Source organism: Pogoniulus pusillus, chromosome 34, assembly GCF_015220805.1.
Source record: "Pogoniulus pusillus isolate bPogPus1 chromosome 34, bPogPus1.pri, whole genome shotgun sequence".
In the NCBI taxonomy this organism is placed as follows: Eukaryota; Metazoa; Chordata; class Aves; order Piciformes; family Lybiidae; genus Pogoniulus; species Pogoniulus pusillus.
Window position 1 is genome coordinate 2460313 of NC_087297.1, and position 24973 is coordinate 2485285.

At 52.6% G+C, this 24973-nt stretch overlaps 1 protein-coding gene across 4 annotated transcripts in view; it reads right to left on the bottom strand.

Moving 5' to 3' along the window:
• Positions 1-24973, bottom strand: part of OSBPL1A (oxysterol binding protein like 1A) — a 134660-nt gene that overhangs the window by 97124 nt on the left and 12563 nt on the right. For all 4 annotated transcript variants that reach the window (XM_064170825.1, XM_064170822.1, XM_064170824.1 and 1 more), the window contains exons 3-13: positions 20585-20670; positions 17339-17413; positions 13694-13805; positions 12111-12196; positions 10557-10701; positions 7758-7825; positions 7633-7677; positions 6805-6878; positions 6655-6718; positions 3170-3271; positions 358-483 (exon numbers count right to left, since the gene is read on the bottom strand). In XM_064170825.1, the coding sequence (XP_064026895.1) occupies positions 358-483; positions 3170-3271; positions 6655-6718; positions 6805-6878; positions 7633-7677; positions 7758-7825; positions 10557-10701; positions 12111-12196; positions 13694-13805; positions 17339-17413; positions 20585-20670 (983 nt within the window). The remainder of the gene's footprint in view (positions 1-357; positions 484-3169; positions 3272-6654; positions 6719-6804; positions 6879-7632; positions 7678-7757; positions 7826-10556; positions 10702-12110; positions 12197-13693; positions 13806-17338; positions 17414-20584; positions 20671-24973) is intronic.

Below are 24973 nucleotides of genomic sequence, written 5' to 3' on the forward strand. Positions count from 1 at the left end.
CTAGACTTTCTCCAGCAGTCCCCTGTCCCTTTTGAATTCCAGACACAGTATTGCAGGTGTAGTCTCACCAGGAGAGAGCAGAGGGGAAGGAGATCCTCCCTAGCCCTGCTGGCCACACTCTCCTCAATGCACTCCAGGACACCATCGTCCCTCTTGGCCAGAAGGACACATTGCTGTGCCATGGCTGCAGTGCAGCCAAGAACAGAGGGCAGCAAGCAGTGCCAACACAGGCAGGTCATGCACCCCGGGAGGAGAGAACTGGCACTTTCAGCTGAAAGCACACAAAAGCATTTCACCACATCAGCACTAATCTGCAGCTGCCTAGATACAGGAGCCAAATCAATCCCCACTGCATACTTTCAGAGTATCTTGCAGGTCTGTAACAGACACTGTGTCATCATCTTCATCATCACTGCTCAGCTGCTCCTGTGTGCAGTAATGAGTGCTGTATGCAGAGTGCTCTTCTATTGCTTCCAGCCAGCTCTGGATGGAGAAACAAGCACAGTTAAGCACACATCTCACAGGTCATCCCCAGCAGGCAGCAGCATACATGCAAAAGGAGGAACTAAAACCTGCCACGGATGCAAATGAGACATCCATTAGTAAAATGAGACACCTTCATCAGCAGAAAAGAGCTTGTAGCACATTTTAACATGGTTTGAAGAGACTTTCTGGTCAGAATGCCACTGACTGCACAAATGGAACCCCTCAGTCTAATAAAGGTCACATCAGTTAAGAAGTGTTTCCAGTCTTTGGGTTCCTGCCCAGACTGCAAGGTCCCTGTGACACAGTTTGCCTTCTCAGGCACCACAAACCCTGGACAAAACTCAAGCAGTACCAGCATTAAGAGGCAGATTCTTTTCCTGTTAATCAAATCAGAGTGGCTGAGGCTGGCAGGAACCTCTGAAGGTCATTTGGTCCAACCAGGGCCACGGCAGATGGCTTCTGAGTATCTCCAAGGATGAGGACTCCACCTCTCTGGGCAACCTGTGCCAGTGCTCAGCCACCCTCATATTTTTAATGTTCACAGAGATCCTCCTGTTTCAGATGGTGCCCACTGGTGCTGGTTCTCTGCCCAGGCACCACTGACAAGACCCTGTCAGCACTCCTCCTTGCACCCTCCCTGCAGGAACCTTGCATACATTCTGCCCAGATCCCTCTGAGCCTTTTCTTCTCCAAGCTGAGCAGTCACAGCTCCCTCAGCCTTTAATAGATCCATGCAATGCTTTGGGTTGGAAAGGACCTTAAAAAGCATCCAGTGCCAACCTCCCTGCCATGGGCAGAGACCTCTCCCACTAGCTCAGCTTGCTCAGGGCATCATCCAACCTGGCCTTGAACACCTCCAGGGAGGAGGCATCCACAGCTTCCTTGAGGAAAAGGAAAGAATCCTGTAGGTTAAAATGTCCACTTAATGCTGCTACTGCTCTGTGCTTGCAGGAATATCTCCTCCCCTCCTGCAGAAAGTGGATGTGGCCTCTGAAATATCCCAGGAAAGGGAACCAGGGAGGAGGTACCCACAGCCTCCCTGAGCAACCTGTGCCAGTGTCTCACTGCCCTCACTGCAAAGAATTCCTTCCTCATCTCCACTCTCAATCTGCCCTCTTCCAGCTTCAATCTTTTCCCCTTCATACTCTAACTACAAGACCTTGTCAAAAGTCCCTCCTCAGCTCTCCTGTAGCCCCCTTCAGGTACTGGCAGGCTGCTCTAAGGTCTCCCTGGAGCTTTCTCTTCTCCTGGCTGAACAGCCTCAACAATCCCAGCCTGTCTCCAGGGGCAGGTTCTCCAGGCCTCTATCCCAACATCCCAGAATTAGAGATGCTCTGGTCCCTTTCATCACCTCAGCAGTCCTTTGTTGGGCTCTCTTCAGTTTATTTAAGTCTCTCCTAGTGGAGAGTCCAGGGCAGGGCACAGTACTGCAGCTGTCTCCACCTCTATTTCACCTCCTCACCTCTAGAAGTCCAACAACAACTACAGCAGAGAAACTACCACAGCCTTAAACCTATTCCCTCGTTTCAGAGCCACCTTCCAAGAAAATCTCATTCCATCATTTGCCCTGGGAAGACTCCAAGAGCAGAATGCATCCTTCTTTTCTTGGGGATAGTGAACTATGACAGAAAGTCCAGCAGAAGGAAGTTGAAACAGAAATGTGCCACACAGAGAAGTCAGAAAGAGGAAGCTGGACTACAGGGCAGGAGACAGAGCTGGAAAACGAGGTGTCCCTCCTGTTGAAGAAGGGAATGACAGGCTCTCCATCTCTGCTACTTTAGCCTACAGTCATGCTAAAAGATCCAATTCCTGCTCTTCTGGTAGCAGGTCCTGATAATCATAGAATGGTCTGGGTCAGAAGGGACCCCCAGAGCTCATCCAGTCCAGCCCCCCGCAGTCAGCAGGGACATCTCCACTAGCCTAGGTCACCCAGGGCCCAGTCAAGCCTCACCTTGAATGGGACCTCAATCGTCCCCCTGGGCAACCTGTTCCAGTGCTCCATCACCCTCATAGCAAAGAGCTTGTTCCTAACATCCCATCTCAATCTGCTCTGCTCAAGCTTGAGCTCATTGCCCTCCTCCTGTCCCTGCAGGCCTTTGTAAACAGCTTCTCTCCATCCTGCCTGTAGGCTCCTTTCAGATACTGGCAGGCTGCTGTTAGGTCTGCTTGGAGCTCTCTCTCCAGACTGAACACAGCCAGTTCCCTCAGCCTGTCCTCACAGCAGAGCTGCTCCAACCTCCTGACCATTTTCATGTTCTCCTCTGGTCCACTCCATCAGGTCCATGTCCTTCCTATACTGAGGGCTCCAGGGCTGGATGCAGTACTCCAGGGGAGGTCTCACTTGAGCAGAGCAGTGGCAGAGTCACCTCTCTGATCTGCTGGCCACGCTTCTTCTGATGCAGCCCAGGATATGATTTGCCTTCTGGGCTGCAAACTCACACTGTCTGCTCATCTCCAGCTCATGCTCAGCTCCATGTCCAGCTCAGCTCAAGCTCATGTCTGCTCATCCACCAGCAGCCCCAAGTCCCTTTCCACAGGGCTACTCTCTAACACCTCATCCCCTCACTGATAATAAGGATCCAAGATCCTGACCCTACAGCTAACACATCCATGGCCAGCAGAAGACAAACTGCTCATCAGAGAAGCTCTTACACTTGAAAGCCTTTGCTAGAGCTGCTGTTACCTCTCTGGTTTGGGCAGGAAGGCTGTTCTTAGGAATCTTGAAACGATGAACAGTGTCATCAAAACATCTGACAGAGAAGAAGTAACTGTCTGTAGATTTCACCTAAAGCAACATGGAGAGAACACAGAATTACTGCAGTGAAATCAGTAAGAAATAAGAGACTAAGACAGGGAATTACCTTAGAGTCTCAAGTCTTTGGCTCAGCTTTGAGATGAACTGACCACAGTTTAGAAAAAGCTTGCTCAGAACAGGTTTGCAGCTTCCTGTCTTGTACTTTACATCATGAACCACAGAATGGTTTGGGTCGGAAGGGACCTTAAAACTCATCCAGTTCCCATCCCCTGCCATGGGCAAGGACATCTCCCACCAGCCCAGCTTGCTCAAGGCCTCATGCAGCCTGACCTTGAACACCTCCAAGAAAAGGACATCCACAACTTCCCTGGACAACCTGTGCCAGTGTCTCACCAGCCTTACTGGAAAGAATTACTACCTAATCTTTAGTCTCAATCTCCCCTCTCCCAGCTCAAAGCCATTGTGCCCTGTCCTGTCACTCCCAGCCCTTGTCAAAAGTCCCTCCCCAGCTCTCCTGGAGCACCTTCAAGGCTGCTCTAAGGTCTCCCTGCAGCCTTCTCTTCTCCAGGCCAAACAGCCTTAACTCTCACAGCCTGTCCTCACAGGGGAGCTTCTCCAGCCCTCTGAGTATCTCTGTAGCCTCCTCTGGACCCACTCAGTAGCTCCAGGTCCTTCTTGTGCTGTGGGCCACAGAGCTAGAGGCAGTGCTGCAGGTGAGGGCTGAACAGAGCAGCATAATCCCCTACCTGCTCTGGCTACAGCCAGCACACAGCTGGCTCTGGGCTACCAGCAACCAGTGCTGGTTCCTGGGGAGTCTGGCACCAACTGACACCCTCAGAGCCTGTTCCTCAAGGCTGCTTTCCAGACACTCCTCACCCAGCCTGGATTTGTGTGGCATTGCCCTGACCCTGCTGTAGGACCTTGCACTTGATGTTGAGAATAGAGAGAGGATCTTCATGTCAAAATATTACACATGCAGCACTTGATGCAGAGAACAACCTCAGAGGTGGAAAGTGACCAATAATAGCAGTTTGTAGATGCAGAAGAGTCACTTCTCATGGAGCAAGAGTCACTGCAGTTTGAGAGACCTTCTGGTGCCAACCTACAGAACTAGGACAAGTTACTTAGGGAAGAGGAAATATTGAAATGGTCCTCAAAGCATTTGCCTTGAACACTTCATCTTCCTGTGCACTACAAACACCACCTGGCCTGTGTTTCCCATCTCCTCTTTTGGAAAGGGATCATAGAATGGTTTAGGTTGGAAGGGACCTCAAAGCTCAGCCAGTTCCAACCCCTTGCCATAGGCAGGGACAGCTCCCATTAGAATAGGTTGCTCAAGGCCTCATCCAGCCTGGTCCTGAACACCTCCCTGGGAAACCTGTGCCAGTCTCTCACCATCCTCAATGCAAACAACTTTTTCCTCACAGCCACTTTCAATCTCCCCTCTGCCACTTCAAACCCATTCCTCCTCCTCCTGCCATTCCCAGACCTTGTCAATAGTCCCTCCGAAGCCCTCCCGCAGCCCCCTGCAGATCCTGCAAGGCCACTCCAAGGTCTCCTCCAACTCTTCTCTTCTCCAGGCTGCACAGCCCCAACTCTCTCAGCCTGTGCTCAGAGCAGAGCTGCTGCAGCCCTCTCAGCATCTTGGTGGCCTCCTCTGCACTGGCTCCAACACTTCCATGTCCTTCTTGTGCTGGGGGCTGCAGAACTGCCCCCAGGACTGCAGGTGGGGTGTGAGGAGAGCAGAGCCAAGGGGCAGAATCCCCTCCCTTGCCCTGCTGCCCACACTGCTCTTGCTGCAGCCCAGCACAGGGTTGTGTCTGGGCTGCACTCACACTGCAGGCTCCTGTTGAGCTTTTCATCAGTCCAGACCCCCAGGGCCTGTTCCTCAGGGCTGCTCTCAGCCACTCCTCACCCAGCCTGGAGCTGTGCACCCATTCAGGCACAGGACCTTACACTTGGCCATGTTGAATTTCATGAGGTTGGCCTGGGCCCAACCAGCATAAAAGAATTTAAGGAAGTCTTCCAGGAGGCACCCCCAGAATGGATCAGGTCTCCAGCTAAGATCAGCCTGAAGTTGCACCATCAGTCACAAGGACCCAGTGACAGCTTTGCTGTTCTCTATCACATGCTGCCAGCAGTTGTTTTGCACAGCTGAAGGGTTTTGCTTTAAATAAACTTGAGGCTTCCTAAAATCTCCAGGGTTTTTGGAAAGAACTGAAGGGGTTTTATGGCCAAGTTCCATCCAATAATCTTTTCCACGACAAGCAGCAGTGTTTCCTGCAACGGCAGCAGGCTTCCCTCTGATAACAAATGCACACCTAATCTAGAAAAAGCTTTGCTTTGGGTTGGAAGGGTCCTCAAAGCTCAGCCAGTTCCAACCCCCCTGCCACAGGCAGGGACACCTCCCACCAACCCACGGTGCTCAAGACCTCATCCAACCTGGCCTTGAACACCTCCAAGGAGGGGGCAGCCACAGTCTTCCTGGGTGACCTGTGCCAGTGTCTCACCACCCTCACTACAAACAATTTTTTCCTCATACCCAGTATCAATCTCCCCTCTTCCAGCTTCAATCCCTTTCCCTTGTCCTGTGGAAAGTTCCCCCCCAGCTCTCCTGCAGCCCCTTCAGGCACTGGCAGGCTGCTCGAAGGTCTCCCTGCAGCCTTCTCTTCTCCAGGCTGAACAGCTCCAACTCTCTCAGCCTGTCTCCATAGAGAGGTTCTCCAGTCCCCTCCAGCAGCTCCAGGTCCTTCTTGTGCTGGCAGCCCCAGCGCTGCAGGCAGTGCTGCAGGTGAGGTCTGAGCAGAGCAGAGGGGCAGAATCCCCTCCCTGTGCTGCTGCTCTCCCTGCTCTGGCTGCAGCCAGCACACAGCTGGCTCTGGGCTGCCAGGGACCAGTGCTGGCTGCTGGGCACTTTGGCACCACCTGACACCCCCAAGGTCTTCTCCCGAAGGCTGTTTTCATCCACTCCCTACCCAGCACTGATTTATGCTTGGGATTACCCTGACCCAGGTAGAGGACCTTGGCAAACTTCATTATCACTCTGTAGAATCAGAGAATCAAGCAGGTTGGAAGAGAGCTCCAAGCTCACCCAGCCCAACCTAGCACCCAGCCCTGCCCAACCAACCAGACCATGGCACTAAGTGCCCAGACAGGCTTTGCTTGAGCACCTCCAGGCACAGCAACTCCACCACCTCCCTGGGCAGCCCATTCCAATGCCAATCTCTCTGTCAAGAACTTCCTCCTAACATCCAGCCTAGACCTCCCCTGGCACAACCTGAGACTGTGTCCCCTCCTTCTGTTGCTGGTTGTCTGGGAGAAGACACCAACCCCACCTGGCTACAACCTCCCTTCAGGTATAGAACAGCATCATAAAGCCCAAAGGAGTAGTCAGGAGTCATTCCACTCCCTACCGTGCACACAGCCTGGGTCAGATGCTTGCAGCCCTGCCGGTGATCATTGTTCACTGCATCAGCCCTTGGAAAGCAAAGCAAATGCAGTGGTTAGAGGAGAAGGTGGGAATTCACTCCATGGCTCTGCAGAAACCTCCACCCTGAACTCACTGTCTCCGATACCAGGAGAGGACTCCATGCTCCAGGACTATCCAGTAGAGTTTCCAACCAAAAAACCTTGAGCTCTATAAAAAGTTTAAGAAAGCAAAATCAATCAATCAAACAACCAAGAACAGAACCTCCCCAGCAGCCCACACAGCAAAGGAGGACAGGTAAGGGTAAGAGCTGCAGAGTTACTGCCCTCAGTACATCTGATGGCCTGAAGGCTGTTACATAAACCTGGTAGGGACATGGAAAGCATTTTAGGCTTTCCCTACCCTGGTGGTCAGAGCCACCTAAGAGCATTTCACAAGGACAGGGTTAGTCTTGTCCTTGGAAATATCTAGAAGCAGATAAAGCTCTCTGCACCTGCTATTCAGTAAGAAGTGAAATGCTAAAGTGCTTCCACTTGGAGCCTTACAGGAGCTGTCAATCACCACACAATTCTCCCTCACAAAAGTCAGCAAACAGAACACCCTGAGGCATCCCAGCACAACACTCAACTTTCCCAGGCTTTAGGAAGATCTGGTTCTAGTTTAAAGCCATTTCCTTCTCTTAGAGCTGTAAAGTTGGAAGGGACCCCAAGGCTCATCTGCTCCAGCCTCTCTAGCTCACAGCAGAGCTGAACTGATCTGACCCAGCACCCTGAGGTAGGGATCAGAGTGGCATTAATGCAGTAACTGCTCCACCCAGCCAGCTCACCCATCAGTCACCCAAGATAAAGAAGTCAAGGTGTTTGATAAAGGTGTGATTGAAATGCTCCCCCACTGAGCAGCACTCAGCTGCACACCAGCAAGTGACACTCTGAGATGCTATCCCTGGAAAGGAAATCAGACCTACCTTCCACAGGGGCCCTTCATATCTCCTCAGGGGCTTGTTGATAACCTGCACAGAAAGCAAGGCTCATGGAGGAGCAGCTCCAACCAGACAGCCTGGGCACTGGAAATGAGCACAGGACTTCCTACCTTGCCAGTTTTACCTCCCAGGATCAGTTTCATTTCTGCACCTTGGGCCAGATCAAGAGGTGTCTGATCTGCAAAGTAACCAAGACAAGGCATAAGAATGTGATGCAAACAAACCTGATGGACTTAGCTCACAAATGATGCGAGGTCCCACAGGCATCTGCATTTGCTTGGGGCTGAGGAACAGGAGTGCCTCAGGGGCAAGAGACTAAAAAGGCTCTGAACTTAGCACACTGAACTGTCCCTTCAGAGCTCTACTACACAGAGAATCCTCCCCCCCTGATTTTCAGTTTTAGCACTTCAGCTGCATAAAGCAGCTCAGGAGATTCACAAATAAAGACAGAGGCACCTTTAAATCAGGTGACAGGTCCACAGGCTGCATAACCTCTGGGCAAAGGTTTCTTGAATCTGTTTTTCGTGACAAGCCTTCCGTGGAAGAGTCACCTGGAGCCACATCTTCCACTTCCCCACTTCCTCTTTGTTAGCTGTGCTCACTCATCAAGAAAACAAAAGCCAGGCACACTTCATGCTTAAACAGCAGGCAAACTGCATAGGACACCAAGCTAGGAGCAGATGTCAATCTGCTGGAGGGTAGGAGAGCCTTGAAGAGGGACCTGGCCAGGCTGGATGGGTGGGCAGAGGCCAATGGGATGAGTCTGAACAAGGCCAAGTGCAGGGTTTTACACTTCGGCCAGCAGTGAGCCCAGGTGGCCAGAAGAGCCAATGGCATCCTGGGCTGGCTCAGGAGCAGTGTGGGCAGCAGGACAAGGGAGGTTCTTCTGCCCCTGTGCTCAGCACTGCTCAGGACACACCTCGAGTGCTGTGTCCAGTGCTGGGCTCCTCCATTCAAGAGAGATGTTGAGGTGCTGGAAGGTGCCCAGAGAAGGGCAGCAAGGCTGGGGAGGGGCCTGGAGCACAGCCCTGTGAGGAGAGGCTGAGGGAGCTGTGGGGGTGCAGCCTGCAGCAGAGGAGGCTCAGGGCAGAGCTCATTGCTGTCTGCAGCTGCCTGCAGGGAGGCTGTAGCCAGGTGGGGTTGGGCTCTGCTGCCAGACAGCCAGGGACAGAAGAAGGGGACACAGCCTCAAGCTGTGCCTGGGGAGGTTGAGGCTGGATGTGAGGAGGAAGTTGTTGTCAGAGAGAGTGATTGGCATTGGAATGGGCTGCCCAGGGAGGTGGTGGAGTGGCTGTGCCTGGAGGTGCTGAAGCCAAGCCTGGCTGGGCACGTAGTGCCATGGTCTGGTTGACTGGCCAGGGCTGGGTGCTAGGTTGGGCTGGCTGAGCTTGGAGCTCTCTTCCAACCTGCTTGATTCTATGATTCTATAAAAGCAGCTGTGAGGAGCACTTTCCTAGAATGATGTGTCAGGACCTCCAAAGCTCACCCATTCCAACCCCCCACACTAAGCAGGAACATCCTCAACTAGATCAGGTTGCCCACAGCCCTGTCCAGCCTCACTTGGAATATGTCCAGGGATAAGCATCAACCACCTCCCTGGGCAAACCTGTTCCAGTGTTCCACCACCCTCACAGTGCAGAACTTGTTCCTAACATCTGACCTAAATCTGCTTCTCTCTAGTTTGAAGCCATTGCCCCTTGTCCTGTTACTGCAAGCCTTTGGGAACAGTTCCTCTGCAGGCTTCTTTTAGCCACCTTCAGGCACTGGGAGGCTGCTGTTAGGTCTCCCTGGAGCCTTCTCTTCTCCAGGCTGCACACCCCCAGCTCCCTCAGCCTGTGCTCACAGCAGAGCTGCTCCAACCCCTGATAGTTTTCATGGCCTCCCCTGGACCCGCTCCATCAGGTGCATATCCTTCCTACATCGAGGGCTCCAGAGCTGGACAGAGTAGTCCAGGTGAGGTCTCACCAGAGCAGAGCAGCAGAATCAGCTCTCTGGATCTGCTGGCAATGATGCTCTTGATGCAGCCCAGGATGTGATTGGCTTTCTGGGCTGCAAGCTGGACACGAGCAGACAGTGTGAGCTTCTTGCCCACCAGCACCCCCAAGTCCTTTCCCTCAGGGATGCTTTCCATCACCTCATCCCTCAGCCTGGATTGACAGTCAGGGTTGTTCTGTCTCAAGTGCAGATCCCTGCACTTGCTCTTGTTGAGCCTCATGAAGCTCACCCAGGCCCATCTCTGCAGCTTGTCCAAGTCCCTCTGATGCCATCCTGTCCCTCTGGCTTATCCACAGCAGCACTCAGCTTGGTGTCACTGCACACTGCTGCTGATGCCTTGTTCCCACTGTCTATAGCAGTGATATAGTCCCAGCACCCACCCCTGAGGGACACATTTTGCTACACTTAAATCTCTTAGAACAGAGCTGCTGTTGGGCTTCCCTTATTAGTGCTGCACTGCCTGCAAACCTCCCCTTGAATCATAGAATCTACCAACCAGGTTGGAAGAGACCTCCAAGATCATCCAGTCCAACCTATCACCCAGCCCTATCCAGTCAACCAGACCATGGCACTAAGTGCCTCATCCAGGCTTTTCTTGAAGACCCCCAGGGACGGTGCCTCCACCACCTCCCTGGGCAGCCCATTCCAATGCCAATCACTCTCTCTGTGAAGAACTTCTTCCTAACATCCAGCCTATACCTACCCTGGCACAACTTGAGACTGTGTCCCCTTGTTCTATTGCTGGTTGCCTGGGAGAAGAGGCCACCCCCCACCTGGCTACATGCCCCTTCAGGTAGTTGTAGACAGTAATAAGATCACCCCTGAGCCTCCTCTTCTCCAGGCTAAAGCAACAGAAGGAGCTGCTCCTTTTCTGCCTCCTCTCAGGACTTTCTGTGCTCTCATTTGCCACTCACCATTTTTGTTCCTGATTTTAGGGTCTGCCCCATTTCTCAGCAGCTTCAGTGCACAGTGCTTGTGGGCACGGTATGCAGCACAGTGCAGTGGTGTGTTCCCCAGCTGGTCTGTGCAGTTGATGTTGGGGGGTTTGGGCTTGTTCAGCTGGGAAAAAAAAACACAACAGAAAACAAAACCAACCACAGTGTTTTGCTTGCTTGTCACTTCTCCTCCCTCTCCAGATGGCACACTCATTCTTTGGGAAGTTAGCTGTTCCTAATTAGGTGTAGATGTGGTAGCAAATGAGGGCATGTAGCAAGTGTGGAGAAGGGCAAGGACAACAGCAGTCAGGATGTTCAGCTAGAGCAAGGAACTTCTCAGTGCCCTGCTTGCTCTATCCCTTCCACCTCGACTGCACAACGTGGAAACACTTACCCTGTGCAACTGCACCGTGCCAGAGAGCTCCCAGCACTGCAGGTCAGACACTTCTACTGCTACAATGGCCCCAGCTGGTTCTGCTCTTCTCCACAGAAAGCCCCCAGACACAGTCTGAAAGCTAGCCCAGGCCAGTGCTACATGCAGAGCAAGTTTGGGGGCCACCCTGCTTCACAGAGTAAGAACTGTGTGCAGAAGGGTGACACATTCACCAGAGCTATCCCTGTCCCTTTGGAACCCCTTAGCAAAGGCAGTCCAAAGGTTTTCAGAGAATCATAGAGTCAATAAGGCTGGAAAAGAACTCTTATATCTTGGGGTCCAAGCATCAGCCCAACACCACCACAGCTGCTACACCCTGTCCCCAGGTGCCATGGCCACAGCTTTCTGCCACACCTCCAGCCATGGGCACTCCACCACCTCCCTGGGCAGCCTCTGCCAACCCCTGACCACTCTGGCACCAAAGATTTTTCCTCCTTTCCAACCTAACCCTCCCCTAGCACAATTTCAGGACATTTCTTCTCCTATCACCTGATGCTAGGGAGCAGAGCCCAATCCCCACCTGCCTGCAGCCTCCTCTCAGGCAGCTGCAGAGAGCAATGAGCTCTGTCCTCAGACTCCTCTGCTCCACACTAACCCCCCCAGCTCCCTCAGCTGCTCCTCCCCAGCCCTGCTCTCCAGACCCTTCCCCAGCTTTGTTGCCCTTCTCTGGACCTGCTCCAACCCCTCAAAGTCCTTCTTGGAGTGAGAGGCCCAAACCAGGATCTAGTATTTGAGATGCAGCCTCAACAATCCACTACAGACTCAAGAGCTTCAGCTGCAGTGGCTGCTCAGCAGTGCTGTGTGAGAATGCAGGCACCTATGGCATTAAGACATCCACTGGAACACAGCAAGCTCACATCAGCAGCTCTAGAGCATGACATGGATCCAGTGCACTATTTACAGCTAACTGAAGAGTGGTTGGAAACATGAAGGAAGATGAAAACAACAAAAGAGGATGAAAACTCTGAGGGTCCATCACCTCACCACACAGAACACTGACAGCCTGAGTGCCAGCACTCTGAAACAAAGGCCTCCTGGCACAGCAGCATTAGGGCTTGAACCACCTGACACAGGAGCACTACAAGCAGCTGAACTCTTACCAAGGCAGTCAGTTTCCCTGTTTCCCCCTCTCTTGCTGCTCCCAAGAGTGCTTCTTCCAATTTCCTTTCTTGTGTCCTTTCCACTGCTGTTAAAAAAACCCCAGGAGTTGAAGGTCAGTCTCAGTAAAGTTAAGGCCACACAAAGCACAGCACTGAAGAAACAGTCCCCAAAGCAAGTCCTGGGAAGTAAGGGCTCCCAGGATCATTATGTGGGAGAGGCACTAAGCAAATGTTTACTCAGAAGTCTGTGTCAGAGCAAAAAAGAGAGGAACTCAGAATGCTTTGAGTTGGAAGGGACCTTCATGGTCATCCAGTTCCAACTCCCCCACCACAGGCAGGGACACCTCCTGCCAGCCCAGCTTGCTCAAGGCCCAGCCAACCTGGCTTTCAACATGTGCAGGCTTGGAGGCTTCTCAGTTTCTTCCAATGCCTTGCCACCCTCATGGGCAAGAATTGCTTCCTAATGGCCAACCTCAATCCATCTTCTTCCAGTCTGAAGCCATCAGCCCTCATCTTGCTGCTCCATGCCTTGGACAAAAGTCCCTCCCCAGCTCTCTTGTAGCCTCCTTCAGGTACTAGGAGACTGCTCTAAGGTCTCCCCAGAGCCTCATCTTCCCCAGGATGAACAACCCCAAATGCTTCAACCTGTCCCCATAAGGGAGGTGTTTCAGCCCTCTGATCATCTTTGTGGGGTCCTCTGGACCCACCCTAACAGGTCCCTGCTGTCCCCGTGGGGTCCTCTGGACCCACCCTAACAGGTCCCTGCTGTCCCCGTGGGGTCCTCTGGACCCACCCTAACAGGTCCCTGCTGTCCCCGTGGGGTCCTCTGGACCCACCCTAACAGGTCCCTGCTGTCCCCGTGGGGTCCTCTGGACCCACCCTAACAGGTCCCTGCTGTCCCCGTGGGGTCCTCTGGACCCACCCTAACAGGTCCCTGCTGTCCCCGTGGGGTCCTCTGGACCCACCCTAACAGGTCCACGCTGTCCCCGTGGGGTCCTCTGGACCCACCCTAACAGGTCCACGCTGCCCCCGTGGGGTCCTCTGGACCCACCCTAACAGGTCCACGCTGCCCCCGTGGGGTCCTCTGGACCCACCCTAACAGGTCCACGCTGCCCCCGTGGGGTCCTCTGGACCCACCCTAACAGGTCCACGCTGCCCCCGTGGGGTCCTCTGGACCCACCCTAACAGGTCCATGCTGTCCCCGTGGGGTCCTCTGGACCCACCCTAACAGGTCCATGCTGTCCCAGAGGGGTCTCTGGACCCACCCTAACAGGTCCACGCTGTCCCAGTGGGGTCCTCTGGACCCACCCTAACAGGTCCATGCTGTCCCAGTGGGGTCCTCTGGACCCACTCTAACAGGTCCATGCTGTCCCAGTGGGGTCCTCAGGACCCACCCTAACAGGTCCATGCTGTCCCAGTGGGGTCCTCTGGACCCTCCCTAACAGGTCCATGCTGTCCCCATGGGGTCTCTGGACCCACCCTAACAGGTCCATGCTGCCCTTGTGCTGGGGCTGGGATTCCAGGCAGTGCTGATAAAGCAAGCAAAGCAGATGCAGGCCACGACAAGTGACCAATCAAGTTACCTTCCAACATATTCCTTATGTCTTTATCATGAGTAACCTCCTTTGCAGTCTCTCCACTCCCATTGACAATAGAGGTATCAGCATTGTGCTGCAAGAGCAACATCACCACCTCCTGGAAAACAATTTGGAAACACTGCTTATCTCTGTGTGTCATGGCAGGGCCACAACCCAGCTCTCCACTCCTGACAGCCTGCAGGGTGAGCTGTTCAACGGCTGCTCACCACTGCCGACTGCCCAAAACAGGAAGGGATGCTCTAGAGAGATAGAGGAGCAGGACTAACTGCAACCTTCTCTCACGCCAGTCAGGCTGAGTGAACTAACAGCAAATGGGTTTCTGCTTCAGTTTCCAGGCTGGGGTGTGCTGGTTTGAAGCTACCTGGGATATTTTAGTGAGAGAAATTAGATCATTGGCTGTGAAAAGAAAGTCAAGGTGATGTCTGTATTTGCCACTCCTTCTGCTGGGATCTGTACAAACAAGGACACAGAGATAAGGCAGGCTGTGGCTGCCTGTTGGCTGCATTAACTCTTCTCCCCGGACCTGCATAGTCCCAGCTAATCATTCTGCTTCTGCCCTGGAGCACTCTAAATTCCTTTCCTCTCTCCACCCCGGGTTTGAATGGGGAGGAGAAGGCAGTGCAAAAACTGCTTTCCCCCCCGGCCCTGCAGGGGGAAGAGCAAGAGGCCTTTCCACCCGTGTGGGAGCCTGCGCTGCAGTCAGGCTGGTGCTGGGCTGGGCTTGTGCCCAGTATGAAATGGCAAATGGACACTTTGTCTAGAACAGAGCAAGGGAGAAGGCACCAGAACATTCCTGCCTTGAAAGAGTTCCTGCCTTATCATAGAACCAACCAGGTTGGCAGAGAGCTCCAAGCTCATCCAGTCCAGCCTAGCACCCAGCCCTGCCCAACCAACCAGACCATGGCACTGAGTGCCCCAGCCAGGCTTGGCTCCAACACCTCCTGCTACAGCCACTCCACCACCTCCCTGGGCAGCCCATTCCAGTGCCAATCACTCTCTCTGCCAACAACTTCCTCCTAACATCCAGCCTGAACCTCCCCTGGCACAGCTTCAGACTGTCCCCTTGTTCTGTTGCTGGCTGCCTGGCAGCAGAGCCCAACCCCACCTGGCTACAGCCTCCCTGCAGGCAGCAATGAGGTCTGCCCTGAGCCTCCTCTGCTGCAGGCTGCACACCCCCAGCTCCCTCAGCCTCTCCTCACAGGGCTGTGCTCCAGGCCCCTCCCCAGCCTTGCTGCCCTGCTCTGGGCACCTTCCAGCACCTCAACATCTCTCTTGAAAGGAGGAGCCCAGAACTGGACACAGCACTCGAGGTGTATACTACTTTTAACTTCTAAGTTGTAGAGAGCTGTAAATACAGCTTGTATACATTCTGCTTGTAAATTACACAACACTGATTTCAGTCCTTGACTTCCAGCTGGCTGAGCTTAGTCTGAGTGAATTCATAGAATCAGTCAGGGTTGGAAGGGACCACAAGGAGCAGCCAGTCCCAACCCCCCTGCCATGCCCAGGGACACCCTACCCTAGAGCAGGCTGCCCGTAGCCCCATCCAGCCTGGCCTCAAACACCTCCAGCCATGGGGCCTCAACCACCTCCCTGGGCAACCCATTCCAGCCTCTCACCACTCTCCTGCTCAACAACTTCCTCCTCACCTCCAGCCTGACTCTCCCCACCTCCAGCTTTGCTCCATTCCCCCCAGTCCTGTCACTGCCTAATTCCTAACCTTGTGGGGAGATGCTAACATCCAAACCAGGACATGGTGTATCAGGTGGGAGTGCTGGATTTGACAGATGGCAGTAGGGTGATTTGCTCTTCCAAAGTAACACTAAGTTGTTAACACTAAGTTGTTAGGCCCTTGGAAGGGCCAAAAGTTTATGCACAGAGCTAGGAGTAGTTTGGGAATGATGGTGGCACATGGAGACCAACCAAAATACTCTCACATGCCAGGCCTATACAATCTTTAGTTGTAGTTTCCTGTGAAGATTCAGCACTTCCAGCCCTCAGATGGACCAGCAGGGGTCCTGTAGGTGTCCCCCCCTCCAAAAGCCACTACTTAAGCAATGTGCTTTCCAATGATGATGTGCAGCTAGGAGGAACAACCCCCACTCCTCCTGCTGTGTCATACACCAGCCCCCCTGTGCCAGTTTGAAGCTAGCTAGAATGTTCTGGTGAGAAGAACTAGATTACAGGCTGGGACAGGGAAACAATGGTGATGTCTATTTTTCACTCATAGGCTTGCTGAGGGGTATGAGAGCAAGAATGCAAACATAGATAAGAGAGTTGCTCTCTGTGGGCTGCATTCTTCTCTCTTAATCCAGCTGCTTCCTAACCCCCTGGCTGATCCTCCATTCTTCCTTGGGGCACAAGGCAATGTCTGGGGTAAGGCAAAGAGGGTTGAGAGAAGGTGGAAGGGCAACTGGGAGCCCCTCCTGGGGACTCAGGTTTCTGGGAGGGCTGCTGTGCCTCTGTATTACCTTTTCCCTTGTCTATTTCTGTCTCTAACTTTATCTACTGTAAATAGCTGCCTGTATCTTGTGCTAGCTGTAAATATAAGCTTCATTCCATTTCCAGTGGCTGAGTCTAGTCTGGGTGATTTCCAAAGTGGGGGGGGGAGGGGAGGGAGCACCCAAACCATCACACCCCCCCCCAAATTAACCTGCTGCCCTTCAGTGGCACACAGCACATCTTTACTCTGGTTTCCAGAGTGAGTGGCACCTGCAGCTATGCCTAGTGCTGTGCCACTGCTGCATCTTCTCTGGCACACAGCAGAGGCAGACCAGAAGCAAGAGCAGTTCCACAACCAATGAACAGTTGTTGGGTCTTACCTGCCCTCCCCACACTTCAGTAAAATCACCCAGACCAGACTCAGCTGCTGGAAACTGAATGAAGCTTTGTATTTACAGCTTAGCATAACATACAAGCAGCTAGTTATAATCTATACAGCTATAGAGAAATACACCAGTTAAGGGATACAGAAACACAGCAGCCCTCCTAGAGTCCCCAGGAGGGGCTCCCAACCGCCCTTCCACCCCTCTACCTTACACCCCAGACTTTGCTTTATGCTCAAGGTGAGTTTGGAGGATGGGCCAGGGGGGTTAGGAAGCAGGAGGATTAGTCACACAGTTAGCAGGCTAGGGAGAGAGAAAAGTGCAGTCCAAAAGCCAGAGAGAGACTCTGTTATCTATGTTTGTTTTCTTGTTCTTACCCATCCCAGCAAGCCTGTGAGTGCAGCAGACATCACCACTGTTTCCTTTTCACAGCCTATAGTCTAATTCTCCCCACCAAAATAGCCCAGCTAGGCTCAAACTAGCACAACAGTGCTGCAGTGGAAGCTCATTACTATTTCTTTGCCTGCCAGCTGTGTCTTCACCAACAAAAAGCTAGAAGTGGTATCACAAAGCATACCAAGGACAATCATGGACCAATCCTCTCCCATCCTCAAGATCTTTGTCCCATGCTTTGTTTTGGACAGAGTTCCCCCAGCTAGGCAGTGTGCCCTACTCTTCTGAACACACTGTTCCAAGAGAGGTAAGTCATGCTTAGGCACTCTGAAAACAGCCTTCTGGAGTGACCTTACTGCTGCCATTGCCTCAGTTCTAGGAGTGAGGCTTAAAGGCAGCCAAGATCCTTTACCTTGCGTCCCGTGAAGGCCGCGCGGTGCAGCGGAGTGTCCCCCATGTCGTTCAGCACGTCCACAGCTGCACCAGCCTGCAGGGCAAGACCAAGAGAGCTCTCAATGTCCTTCCAGCAGGATGCATGGAATGCTTTGGGTTGGAAGGGAAATTAGAATCAACCAGGTTGGAAGAGACCTCCAAGATCATCCAGTCCAACCTAGCACCCAGACCTATCCAGTCAACCAGACCATGGCACTAAGTGCCCCAGCCAGGCTTGGCTGCAACACCTCCAGGGATGGTGACTCCATTACCTCCCTGGGCAGCCCATTCCAATGCCAATCACTCTCTCTGCCAGGAACTTCCTCCTAACATCCAGCCTATACCTACCCTGGCACAACTTGAGACTGTGTCCCCTTGTTCTATTGCTGGCTTCCTGGCAGAAGATGCCACCCCCACCTGGCTACAATGTCCCTTCAGGTAGTTGTAGACAGCAATAAGATCACCCCTGAGCTTCCTCTTCTGCAGGCTGCACACCCCCAGCTCCCTCAGCCTCTCCTCACAGGGTTTGTGTTCCAGGCCCCTCCCCAGCTTTGTCACCCTTCTCTGGACACCTTCCAGCACCTCAACATCTCTCTTGAATTGAGGGGCCCAGAACTGGACACAGTAAAGATGATGTAGTTCCAACCCCCTTGGCACCATCCAGAACATGCTCCACTACAACCTGGCTTTGAATACCTCCAGGGAAGAGGCATCCACAGCCTCCCTGGGCAACCTGTGCCAGTGCCTCACCACCCTCACTGCAAAGAAGTTTTTCCTCCTCTCCAATCACAACCTTCCCTCTCCCAGCTCAAAGCCATTGACTCTCATTCTATCACTACAAGCCCTTGCCAAAAATCCCTCCCTGGCTCTCCTGTAACTCCCTTCAGGTACTGGCAGGCTGCTCCAAAATCTCCCTGGAGCCTTCTCTTCTCCAGGCTAAACAGCCTCAACACTCTCAGCCTGTCCCATAGGGGAGGTTCCCCAGCATTCTAATCATCTCTGCAGCCTCCTCAGGGCCTGCTCTATGTCCTTCTTATGCTGGGGAGCCCAGAACTGATGTAGTGCTGCAGATGAGGTCTCAGCAGAGCAGAAGGGGAGAATAACTACACAGCTTTGCCCTCTGACTGAGGGCAGGAGAGAGCAGGATGCTGATGGAGGCACATGAATATTCATAACCATCTCCCTACCACACAATCACAGACACATGCAGGCTGGCAAAGCCCCTCAGGATCTCCAAGTCCAATCTAGACCCCTGCTCTACAAGATTCATCTTAAACCATACCCCTAAGCACCACATCCAAACCACCCTTAAACACATCCAGGGTTGGTGACTTCACCACCTCTCTGGGCAGCTCATTCCAGTACCTGAAAACTATAAAGTGCTTCAGAAAGGAAAAGCCTCCTGCCCTTCTTCCAGGCATCTCTCTCACTGGTAAGAAGGTGGTACATGGGAAATCAGCTTAACACAGGGGTATGGCTGCTTCTGGTTTGGTCCAATTCTGTGGCTGGGTTTCTAGAACCAGCCTCCTGGTGCTCCAGATTTAACAAGTGCTGTGCTCCCTACTGTTGCTTCCACTTGAAGTAAAAACTTCTACCAGCATTAAGGTAGTACCCCCCGAAGCTTTCTTCTCCATTTTTCTCTTCCCCCATATTTCTCTTGATTCTCCCTTCCCCCTGTCCCTCTTTCTCCACTCCATACCTTTTCCCTGCTTGCCAGACTGCACAGGGAGTGTTCAGGAACCTTTTTTCACACAGTTCTTCTACACCACTGGACCTAACCTCTCAAAAGGTCAGGAAGAGGACAGGACCTAACTTTATCCCATGTTTAGATGACAGCTTAGCCAGGTCACTGCTGCCTGCCTAAAGTTAGCTGATGAAGCTGAGTGGAGTTTCAGAGCTGTTTCTGATGTTTCTCATGCAAGTGACACTGTCTGATCCACTCTGTTAAACTAGAGCCAGACCAGACCCCCCTAGCACCTGCATCACTGAGTCTCTATATGCAGCCACCCACCAATCTTGAGAGCAGATAAAGCTTTCACAAGTGCAGAGCTATAAACTACACAGCTTTAATTCCTGCCCTCAGAGGGTTACCCAAACCTTTTCTCCATGCATCACAGAATCAACCAAGTTAGAAGAGACTTCCAAGCTCATCGAGCCCAACCTAGCACCTAGCAATGAGCTCTGCCCTGAGCCTCCTCTGCTGCAGGCTGCACACCCCCAGCTCCCTCAGCCTCTCCTCACAGGGCTGTGCTCCAGGCCCCTCCCCAGCCTTGCTGCCCTTCTCTGGGCACCTTCCAGCACCTCAACATCTCTCTTGAATGGAGGAGCTCAGAACTGGACACAGCACTCAAGGTGTGGCCTGAGCAGAGGGGCACAAGAACCTCCCTTGTCCTGCTGCCCACACTGCTCCTGAGCCAGCCCAGGATGCCATTGGCTCTGATGCCCACCTGGGCTCACTGCTGGCCAAAGTGTAGATCCCTGCACTTGGCCTTGTTCAGACTCATCCCATTGGCCTCTGCCCACCCATCCAGCCTGGCCAGGTCCCTCTTCAAGGCTCTCCTACTCTCCAGCAGATTGACATCTGCTCCTAGCTTGGTGGTCTGCGCAGTGCTGAGCACAGGGGCAGAACCTCCCTTGTAATTAAGAGTTAGTCAAGCACTGCCCACTGAAAGCACTGTTCAGGGAGCAGCAGTGTGCAGCAGTACACTGCTCTACAGCCTGCCAGCATCACTCTTGTGCCTGGTACTTACTGCCATGTTACAGGCAGATCAGCTCTAGGACTGGCTCTGCCTTGCTACAAAGCTGCCCTACTCCTATCACAAAACCTTGAATAGGATGATAGGTCACAGAACGGTTTGCAGCAGACCTTAAGGACCACTCAGTTCCAACTCCTCTGCCATGAGCAGGGACACCTCTTCCTAGAAGAGATTGCTCAAGGCTCCATCCAACCTCCAGACCCAGAGCCTCCACAGCTTCTCTGGGCAACTCTGTTCCAGTGCCTCGCCACCCTCACAGGCAAGAATTGCTTCCTAATGGTTAATCTAAATCCAGCTTCTCCCAGTCTGAAGCCATCACCTTTTGGTCCTGTCACTCCATCTCCTTGTCCAGAGTCCCTTCCCAGCTCTCCCTCTAAATACTGAAAGGCTGCTCTGAGGTCTCCAGGACAAGCACTGCTTGCAGCATGAACAGTTTTCTGCTGTACACACAGAGACAAGTGGAAATATACCTTCAGCAAATCCTCCACCACAGCAGCATGGCCAAAGTAGCAAGCCAGGTGAAGAGGTGTCCAACCCATGTTAGATTTACTTCTGCCTGAAACACAAAAGAGGTAAATCAAGTTTTGGTCAGACAATGCAAAGGTGATCTGGGCATGTGCCTGGAGGCTGGCAGGGGTGATCACCACAGTAACAGCAGAGAAAGGAGGCTGGAAGCATCAATGCTCTTTAGATCACCTGAACTGTTAAACCAGGATGCAGTGTGAGAAGGTTAGACTGGAAACTACAAAAAGCTTTTGAACAGAGAAAAACCAAACCAAACTATAACACTTTTGGGTTTAGACAGTACCTTGCAGCAAAAAAAGTCAGGTTCTTTCCTTCACAGGCTGGGGACAGAATGGCTGAGAGCAGCCAGGCAGAGAGGGACCTGGGGATGCTGGGAGAGAGGAGCTGAAGAGGAGGCAGCAGTGCCCAGGTGGGCAGCAGAGCCAATGGCATCCTGGGCTGGCTCAGGAGCAGTGTGGGCAGCAGGACAAGGGAGGTTCTTGTGCCCCTGTGCTCAGCACTGCTCAGGCCACACCTCCAGAGCTGTGCCCAGTTCTGGGCTCCTCCATTCAAGAGAGATGTTGAGGTGCTGGAAAGTGTTTGGAGAAGGGCAGCAAGGCTGGGGAGGGGCCTGGAGCACAGCCCTGTGAGGAGAGGCTGAGGGAGCTGGGGGTGTGCAGCCTGCAGCAGAGGAGGCTCAGGGCAGAGCTCATTGCTGCCTGCAGGGAGGCTGTAGCCAGGTGGGGTTGGGCTCTGCTGCCAGGCAGCCAGCAACAGAAGAAGGGGACACAGCCTGAAGCTGTGCCAGGGCAGGTTGAGGCTGGATGTGAGGAGGAAGCTGTTGTCAGAGAGAGTGATTGTCATTGGAATGGGCTGCCCAGGGAGGTGGTGGAGTGGCTGTGCCTGGAGGTGTTCAAGAAAATACTGGATGAGGCACTTAGTGCCATGGTCTGGTTGATTGGCCAGGGCTGGGTGCTAGGTTGGGCTGGCTGAGCTTGGAGCTCTCTTCCAACCTGGTTGGTTCTATGATTCTAAAGCAACAGATGCAAGCAAGCACTCCCCTTGTTGACCTCTCAGGTTTACCTTCTTCATTTCCTACACACAAATGAGAGGATTCCAACCAGAGGATTCCAAACAAAGCAGGTGGCACGACAGTGTTGGGGGGGGGGGGGGGGGGGAAGTTGTGTTATTTTTTGACTGAAGGTAGCCCAAGTATTGTGCTGTGAAACTTTTGTGTGCTGTAGAACTGATGTATCAACTACACCTCCAAGCCTATGCAGAGGTAGGAAGTAGGCCTAGAAGTGACCATGCATAGAAAACTCTGACTGATGCTTTAAAGAGCATTTAAAGCATGCTCTAGAAGAGTGGTTGTACAGAAGAAATACCTTACCCTCACTTTATTGAAGCATTAGAGATTAGCAAGTTAACAACTGGTGCTGCTTTCCAATCTTAACACTCAACTGCATTAAGCAGAGCTGATTCTTGCTGTGTTTTCATTAGCAACAGACCCACAGCATTCCCAGTGCCATGAGAGCTTCTAGCTACCCTTTTGTACTTGAAAGCCAAATGAAAATGAAGCATTAAAACCTGTTTTGAAATCACTGCTACCATTAAGCTTCCCCTTTCATGTATCCTCAAAGCCCTGAGGCTTGGAAAACAGACAACAGAAGTTTGCCCTGAGGAGACAAGCCCTAGCACAAGACAAAGAACTGCTGGTCCTGCAGGTTCTTCATCCTTCTTCAATCTGGGGTGCATCAGGAAAAGTGTGGCCAGAAGGGCTAGGGAGGTTCTCCTCCTCCTCTACTCTGCCCTAGTGAGACCACACCTGAAATACTGTGTCTACTTCTGGGCTCCCCAGTTCAGGAGAGAGAGAGACCTGCTGGAGAGAGGATGATTGGGAAACTTGAGCATCTCTCCTATGGGCAGAGACTGAGAGCCCTGGGGCTGGTTAGTCTGGAGAAGAGAAGGTTGAGAGGAGATCTGACCAGTGTGTACAAATATCTGAGGGGTGGGGGTCAAGTGGCTGGGGCCAAGCTCTTTCTGATGGTCAGCAGCAATAAGTCAGGGAGCAAAGGCTACAGACTGGAAGAGAGAAGGTTTCAGCTCAAGATGAGGAGAAACCTCTTTACAGTGAGTGTGCTGGCACAGGCTGCCCAGAGGGGTTGTGGAGTCTCCTTCTCTGGAGCCTTTCCAAACCCACCTGGATGCATTCCTGTGTGACTACCCTGGGTGATGCTGCTTGGCAGGGAGCTTGGACTGGATGGTCTGTGGAGGTCCCTTCCAACCTCCAAAGTTCTGCAATTCCTGCTCTCCTACAAATTAACATCAGAATGTGGCTCACAGCTGAAAGATTTTCCCACTTCTTGCAACCATCTCTAACACTTCTGCCCTACATTTGTTATTTCTTATTTGACATTCTCAACCTCTTCTCTTGTTCCAACCCCAGATTTTATATCTCCCCCTCATTCCATTCTGGCCCTCAGAGTTCCTGCCCTACATGACCTATGGGCTGGTGTCCCATAGAAGATAATCCTGTGAGGACCACAGACACTGAGGTTGTGTGTGCTGGGTGAATGGACATCATTCATCCCTCAGTTGAGTTTAGAAGAAGATTCTTTCCAAGCACACAAAAGAGGTCTGAGCTGCACTGAATTCATACCATTAGCCCCAAACAGTCATTAGGTACAGCACTGACAAGACAGTGCTGCTGTCAAGGACAGGGAAAACAGAAAGGGAGGGGAGTGAAATGAGGAACCTGTCTGGATTTGTATTGTGACTGAGTCAAGTCCCTAAGCCCCTGTCCTGCACCCACTGCATGTTTGCATTTCCAGTGTTACCTGATCAGTGACTTCTCAAGTGACCACAAGAGTCTGCACTTTTGATTTAAATCAGGAGATCACAGAACCAGAGTCCTTTTGGTTGGAAAAGAACTTTAAACTTACCCTGCCAAACCATTCTCTAGCACTACCAAGGCTGGGGCTAAACCATGTCCCTCAGCACCACAGCTCTACCTCTTTGAAATGCCTCCAGGGATGGGGATTCAACCACCTCCCTGGGCAGCCCGTTTCAATCCGAGAGCCCTTTCAGGGAAGAAGTTTCTTCTAATGTCCAGACTAAAGCCATTTCCTCTCATCTTATCACAGAACCATAGAATCAAGCAGGTTGGAAGAGAGCTCCAAGATCATCCAGTCCAACTTAGCACCCAGCCCTATCCTGTCAACCAGACCATGGCACTGAGTGCCTCATGCAGGATTTTCTTGAACACCTCCAGGCACAGCAACTTCACCTCCCTGGGCAGCCCATTCCAATGCCAATCACTCTCTGCCAACAACTTCCTCCTGACATCCAGCCTATGCTTTCCCAGGCACAACTTGAGGCTGTTTCCTCTTGTTCTGTTCCTGGATGCCTGGCAGCAGAGTCCAACCCCACCTGGCTACAGCCTCCCTGCAGGCAGCAATGAGCTCTGCCCTGAGCCTCCTCTGCTGCAGGCTGCACACCCCCAGCTCCCTCAGCCTCTCCTCACAGGGCTCTGCTCCAGGCCCCTCACCAGTCTTGCTGCCCTTCTCTCAACACCTTCCAGCACCTCAACATCTCTCTGCAATGGAGGAGCCCAGCACTGGACACAGCACTCAAGGGGTGGCCTGAGCAGTGCTGAGCACAGGGGCACAAGAACCTCCCTTGTCCTGCTGCCCACACTGCTCCTGAGCCAGCCCAGGATACCATTGGCTCTGCTGCCCACCTGGGCACTGCTGCCTCCTCTTCAGCTCCTCTCTCCCAGCACCCCCAGGTCCCTCTCTTCCTTGCTGCTCTCAGCCACTCTGTCCCCAGCCTGTAGTGCTGCTTGGGGTTGTTGTGGCCAAAGTGCAGAACCCTGCACTTGGCCTTGCTATAGCTCAGCCCCTTGGTCTCTGTCCACCCACTTGTTACTAGGGAGAAGAGACCAACTGCCACCTGGCTTCAACCTACTTTCAGGGAGTTGTAGAAAGCAAGATCTCCCCTGAGTCTCCTTTATTCTTCAGACCAAACCCCAGTTCATCACACTGAACAGAATGAAAGGATAAGAAAGTAAAATAAACACAAGAGAAAGAAAAAAGGAGACTCCCTACCCCTGCCCCCCAGTTCTCTGCTCTGATGCCAGTTAACTCCAAGCCTGAAGCATCTCCTCTCTGAATAAACAGTAACACAAGTCAGTTGTTCTCTGGCTGTGCTCAGCAGTCACTCTGATGTCTTTTGCCACAGCACACTACTGACCTTCTTATGGTCTTCTTACCTTGAAGTCCTGGATATTCTATTTTTTATGTAAGGAGAATGAGCCAACACAGGTGGCCATGATCCTCCTGGCTGAAAGCCAGGGG